This window comes from Patella vulgata, chromosome 6 (genome assembly GCF_932274485.2).
Source record: "Patella vulgata chromosome 6, xgPatVulg1.2, whole genome shotgun sequence".
Taxonomy (NCBI): Eukaryota; Metazoa; Mollusca; class Gastropoda; family Patellidae; genus Patella; species Patella vulgata.
In genome coordinates, this window is record NC_065884.2 from 62539760 (window position 1) to 62546895 (window position 7136).

The window sequence follows — 7136 nt, forward strand, 5'->3', positions numbered from 1 at the left end:
GTATAGCGCCGTTGTACAGGTAAAATTTCCCACACGGTATACTGTATGACGTCTGTCCTTCTTCATTAGCCCGGTTGACGAAGAAAAGGGGGGGGGGGGGCGTTAAACCCCATTTCATTGCATTTTGATCATGCTTTACAATATCATCATATGGATGGGACAAAAAAACAACTAGGTCCCGTGTACACATTGGCGCACACGTAAAGTAACGTACATGTCCGTCTGTATTAGCCCAACTGAACAGTAGGACGTTAAACCCCATTTCATTTCATTTCTCTGCAATATCTAGAGAATATTTCTTTAATCATTTACATGTACATGCTATCTAAAAAGATAAAAATGTCATGTAATCCCTTTTCATCTTCAGTGTTTAGGATAAAATATTAGTCACTGGAAGTCAAATTAACCGATATCTTTGAGTGTCTATTAGTATTAAGGAAAAAAAAGAATGTTCCATAATTTTGGGTAGAAGAGAGAGAGAGAAAGGAGGGGGGGGGGCGACGCTACTCCTCGGTAGGTGCAAGCAGGGCTGAAACTACATCAATTTCTAACTCAATAACAAGTAGACCCTATGATCGAAAATACACACATTAGATCACGGTGATTATGAAAGTGACCAAAGACAATAACTCTGAAAGGAATTATCAGAAATCGATTAAATTAAACGAACGATTCGATAATAATTTTAGCCTCAGTTGATACGGCAAAGAATCCCATATAACTTCGCATTATATTTTTTTTCAAAAAAAGGATATGGAGGGGGTTCAAATGAAATGTGTTGCGTCCTTCAGATAAATTAAAGATGCGTTATATAAAATTTAGATAAAGAGTGTTGGTCGTTCTTGCAATAATAGTTCTAAAATAGATAAAATTTCATTCAAATTCTGAGCGAAGTTATGGGTGTTGGAAGATGTAGCACAGATATTTTTATTATTATCGTAGGATTATCTCGCGGGAGTCTTAACCCATTTAAATCTCTGCCATTCGATCTTCTAGAGAGTTGGTTATGGGCCAATGGCATTGAAATCACAAAAACACAGCTTTATGTATAAAAATCACTAGCAACTGTAATAGTGCAACGTTTCAACAAGTATTCTCTTGTCATTATCAAACGCAATATAAACGATAATATGATACAAAGTTAATAAATGACTAAATAATAGTTTATATAACACTTCAAGCCAAAATAAAGAAATCCATTACACAGATTTAGCTCACATAATGCATCTTTAAGTGACAACTCCACCGAATTTACAAAAAAAAGCCTAAGTAGTATATTAATTCGGTCTTGGGTACAACCACAAAATACATATCCGTAATCAATCAAGAGAACAATACGCTGAAGTTATATTTTAAGACGCAAGGTCGCTTACAAGATAAAATTGAAAGTAAATTATTCACTAATATAGTCTCTTCACGTCTAACAGGTATCTTATTTCGACTACAAATAATAAAAACAAATGGATGGAGTAGGATTTAAGTCCTATTTTGCAGCATGAACCGGGCTAATGAAGACGGAGAATTTTATGTATGTAAAATTACACTGCATCCGTTTTACCAGATCATCCCGCATCTAATTGTTACCATGACAACGGTGAATATAGATATTTTACATAATTCTCCAAAATGTCTTTGACATAATTACTCAAAGGTTTTTTTTAAAATTATAATTGTCATTAGCTAAGTCACGTCTTCCGAAAACATCTTATAATAATTTAACATAATAGAATCATTCTCATTGGTGATTTGAAAAAAAAAAATTACTTGTCTGAATCCAATTATTAATTGTAGTAATCTCCCTTTGACATAATTTCTTTCTTTCTTTCTTCTAAAAATATTTTAAACAATGGGATAACTACTTCAAAAATTCAGTTTTGTTTACAGGACCACGTCCTATAATAATTAAAGACTGTCAAATTATTTTTTCTTATTGAAATTTGATCTCACATTATACAATTTATTGCACGTTTCGCAATATTTTCCACGTTAGATTTTGACTTTACAAAATGGCGATCGCCAGTAAAAAGATTCGCTGGATCAAAACTCTTTCTGAGTTTTTGCTCGCTAAGTTTCCATTCATTAATGCACTGACGTTACTTATGCTACTGGCCGAAAGATCTCCGAAAGAGAGGTATATATATAGCCTGTGAATTGTTCGAACACGGCCTATACCATTTCTTTTAATATGCCCAGAGGCCAAATAAAAATATCCATCAACAGATGAGTAGGAGAGTCTCAGGCCAGCCAGAGCCCTATCCTTGGCTCAGGCAAATCAACAATTGAACAAGGTCCTGAGGAATATTCTTCGATCTGGGGTTTGAAATCGACAAAAATGACATGCATTATAGTACTAGTAGTACAATTTCATCAGAAGAATATGCTTGCGTGAATTTAATACATCCCCAATATTATAACGATTTTCACCATTCAATAATCTGAACCAAAAAACTGTCCATCCTTACTTCCTGACAAAGTCCTCCATAACTTTTAACAAATTTAGATTCTATACATATAAAAGACTAACATTTATTTAGATACACTGAACCCCACATGTTATTGATACTATATAAGCTGCTGATCTCTACATAATTGACATAGTAAATTAATCAACAATTTTTCTGATAGATTTAACTAAACAGACTTGGACTGGAATAGAGTTCCTTCCGACTTATTTCTATTTCATGTTCATAATAAATTTCCAATCATTATGCCGATGTTCTATTATCTGTAGTGTTACACTTCATCATGTCACCGTGGTTTCCCCTTGTCAGTGATGCAGAACAGAGGGCCTGACAAAAACAGCTGCCTAGTCGTTCGGATGGGACAAAAACCGAGGACCCGTGTACACTTTGGCATGCACGTAAAAGATCCCTTGGCAGTTGGAATTCGATATAAGAGTAGGCCGTAGCGCCGCTGCCCGGGCAAAATTTCCCTCATAGCACACTGTATGGCGTATGCCCGTCTTCAATTAGCCCAGGTTAGGTGCAGGCGAAGAGTAGGACGTTAAACCCCATTTCATTTCATTTCATCATGTCACACTTGCATATCTTATGTGTGCAAAGAGGTAGAATTTTGATTGGACATTGATATTGGATGACTCCATCTAACAAGGAAGTTTTAATTATAGAGGATGGCCACACCAACTTAATGCATTCTGGATCCTTTTTATATGCCGAGTTATCATCCGATCTGTATTAATAGATTCATACATTATTTAGATTAGTGAATTGTCTGTTAATAATAAATAACTTCCAGAGTTATTTCCCTTGTTTTACTATGTTGAACCTTGTAAACACCGATCAAATGACGTTATCATCCAATCTGTATGTCTGGTCAACTGCTCGGACAATTAAGCTGCTGTGGGCGTATGTTTTGTTGCCTGGCAACCTATCTTTTATAAAATTTTGAATGTTTTCTTTATCTAAGATATTATATTTTTATATTTTTTATTTTATTTTCAGCTTTCCACCAATAAATCCTCACATAATCTACATAAATCTGGGTATATGTGTTGTTTGTGGTGTGTTGATGTCCATTCGACTACAGGCTAACAAAGCTGTTCTCATTTACGCAGGCCAACTGCTTTACTTTGCATACACTTTCTATTCCAATGCTAAACTCAACTATGGAGAATGGCACAGGGTTTGTAACTATTGGCATTATACTTGTTCTCCGTCTTTCAGAGAAAGTGGGGGGTTGAGGAAACAAAAGGTTTAAGTATGCTGTGTGCACGTTATATTACAATGTCTGTCATTGAGTCAAGTGGTGTGGTTCCGTCCGATTCGCTGCTTGTACATTCAGTAAGGTCGTCTGTCCAACAGCTAGAGTCTCCTATGCACAAGAGAATTATTGAAATAAAATTGAACCATTAGTTATGAAATGACCCCATTGTATCAAGTGGACGTTAAACCCCCATTTCTCTATCCCTCTTTGAGAGAAAGCAGGGCACCATTGAAATGGGTTTGTATGTCTGTCACACGTCTTTGAACACAATAGTTTACTTCAAATTGAGGTACAATGTTCAAACATGATAAACTGTTTCAATGGCATTTAGTAATTGAACTAGAGTATACAGATCACAATTCTATGGAATACAATTACTGCTTTTTGCTGAGCGACGTTTCGACGAGGCTTCTCTAGTCATTATCAAGCTATGATAAAAAATGAAACGTATCTGATCAATGAGTTTGACTGCCACATCTCCATACTGATGTCTGATAAACTGTTTCAATGGCATTTAGTATGGAGATGTGGCAGTCAAACTCATTGATCAGATACGTTTCATTTTTTATCATAGCTTGATAATGACTAGAGAAGCCTAGTCGAAACGTCGCTCAGTAAAAAGCAGTAATTGTATTCCATAGAATTGTGATCTGTATATTCAAACATGATGTAGAATTTCAATAGGTACTGAGTACGATGATGAGAGTTTTGGGGGATCAAAACCACACCACTGTACTCAAAATGACAAAACTTATGATCCAAAGCGCATACATGTATGTCTGATCAGTCGCCCACACGATCCCCCAAACTGGATTAAAAAGAAAATGAAATTTCAACAATCAAAAATCAATGTGAGACAGTACATTACGTAAACTGGGGGCATTTTTATACATCCACAATAATATGTCCGTTGTTAGAAATTAGTTGTGGACTCTGAAGAGGCTAAAGTTAATATCCGATTGATTTTAAATTTATGCACAGTGTTTAAGATCACAAAACGAAGAATCCTACTGATTGTCAACGATTTCTGATATTTACTGCCATAGTTATGGCCCTTGATCACTTTGATTTGTTTACTCCATCTAAAAACATGTCCCACCTATTGTCATATCGGATTGAGATATTGAAATTAATTCTTCTATTTCTGTTACAGATTCACATTGCTACAAGACATGTCGGTTGTGCTGGAATATATATCATGTTTGCTAGTTTCCTTGACAACCAGAAATCTGTGGCAAGCAGGAACCAGTTGCAGAGAATAGGGGAGATACTTTTAGGAATATATTTCTTTGCGTACATGTATACGCTGAATAATAGTCCAGACTATAGAAGGGCATTCATGGACCATGTTCCTGGTGAAGATTGGAGTAGATATTTTGCAACTGTAGCGTTGGCTGGATGTGCGTTGAGTTTTATTTCCGGACATTTTGTTCGAGATGTTTGTTTATTTTCAAGTTTTGTTGTTATTTTTATGACATTGGTAGTGGACGGAGATTTATTTTACTGGACAAATCGTGGCGTCCATTATTGGAATCAGATACGAATGACATTGGATAATATTTGCGCTGTCGTAGGTTTTGTTTATTTTTCCATTCGACTAGAAAATAGAATTAAAGTCGAGTAATGTCCATTTTGGGGTTTTTTTTGTTGACATTTGCACTTTTAACTTCATATGAAGTGAAACATGAAATTTTTAAGCTATTAGGTGAGCTTTAGAACATAAGGTCTGTCATTGAGTCAATTGGAATGGTTTAGTCGACTGCCGTGGTTTCGATTTTCCAGTCGTACTAGTACCACCTGTCCAACCCCATGGGTTTTCTCCAGGTCCTCTGATTTCTCCCCCACTGCTGAAGACCTCTACGTCCAAGCAAATTATTGAAATAAAATTGAACCATGTTAGTCCTGAAATGACCTAGTTTGTGTTGAGGAAGTTAGACACACCTCTCTCTCTTTCTCTCTCTCAGAAATTACCTGATTTGTGTCAAGTGGATGTTAAATTCCAGTTTTTATTCCCCAAATAATGGTAACGAGAATTGTTAGCTCATTAATCACTGTCAAGTGGCGTGGTTGCGATTCCCTGATTGTAAGTGACAAAGAGTAGGGTCCTCTGTCTAACCTTGTGGGGTTTCTTCAGGTCCTCCGATTACCTCACACTGCTAAAGACCCCTATACACAAGCGAATATATTCCAATACATTAAAAATTGGGTTATAACCAAATTAAACAATAAATTGAGGATATGATACCCCTCCAATAATATGGCAGACGATAATTTCATGTTTTACATTAACCAAGAAAAATACCTTTCCTTGTTTTTATATTTATATTTATTTTCTTTTACCTCCCCACCTTGTTCAATATTATGATTAATTAATTCAATGATGTTTTTTCTTGTTATATTTTCATGATATATCTGTTACTTTTGTTTTCTTAAATTTCCTTCAAGTGTATTTAATACCAATATGTAAATTCATTCTGTACATTTAATGCTGATGTGGCATATTTATTGTTTAATTGTACTGGGATAAATGTCATTATTGTAAAAACAGTGCCACTTATAATATTTATGTCATGTATTCAATCATGTGTTACTTAATTACCGCACGTACAGGAAGTAACTCCAGAAATGTGTTGTAGTCTCAATTGGCCAGTTAACAACCCTTATAAATATAACTGACAATCATAAATATTACTGGATAATTATACAATCTTATAAACAACATGATGAAATAATGTACTGCCTTGAACTATGTCTATGAGAAGTCATTTAGCTCAGGAGCAAAAATTTAAACCTCCCTCTCGCATCAGATTTTTGTTAAGGATTGTCTTGAGAAACTGAGTTTTTTTGTATAGCCTAGAACAACCAAGAAAGATCAACTTAAACATCGGATATTAATTATACAGTTTATAGTCTCCTATATATGTAAAGGAAAATATATCTTCAAAATTTTCCACATCAGTTTTATTTATATTCTTTTTCTCTCATTGGCATAATTTCATCCCTTTTTTGTTACATTCTACCCACAATCAGTGTATCCCTGTAATTTTATACAGAGTTATTGCCCTTGTTTTTATGGATATTTTTTTTTCTTTCATTAATTATGTATGAATGTGAAGCCTGTTGAAAGTTGATCTTGTCTGGTCAAAATAGCACTAAATTTGTATCAAGTATCAATGGTCATTTTGAGGATCTTGTGTACATGTATGTCATTGTGTGGAACTGTATATGGAAACAGCCAGGAGCTCCAGTTACCATAGAAACAATGGCTACTATTTTGTCCAGACTAATATTTGTTGTAGTTGAAGCAGACTATCTGGTTCGGAATGACCGAGACTACATGTACTTGCGATTTATTGTTGATTTATTTAAACACTTTAAATGATTAAAAACCTTTCTTGCCTTATATGGTGTAT

General features: G+C 34.9%; 1 protein-coding gene across 1 annotated transcript; it reads left to right on the forward strand.

Annotated features, from left to right (window-relative positions):
* Positions 1-1969: 1969 nt before the first annotated feature.
* On the forward strand, positions 1970-7126 carry LOC126825648 (transmembrane protein 101). The gene is made up of 3 exons (XM_050555395.2): positions 1970-2131; positions 3462-3642; positions 4877-7126. Exons 1-3 carry the CDS (start codon positions 2007-2009, stop codon positions 5345-5347), a joined length of 777 nt encoding a protein of 258 aa, XP_050411352.1. The 5' UTR covers positions 1970-2006; the 3' UTR covers positions 5348-7126.
* The last annotated feature ends 10 nt before the right edge of the window (positions 7127-7136 follow it).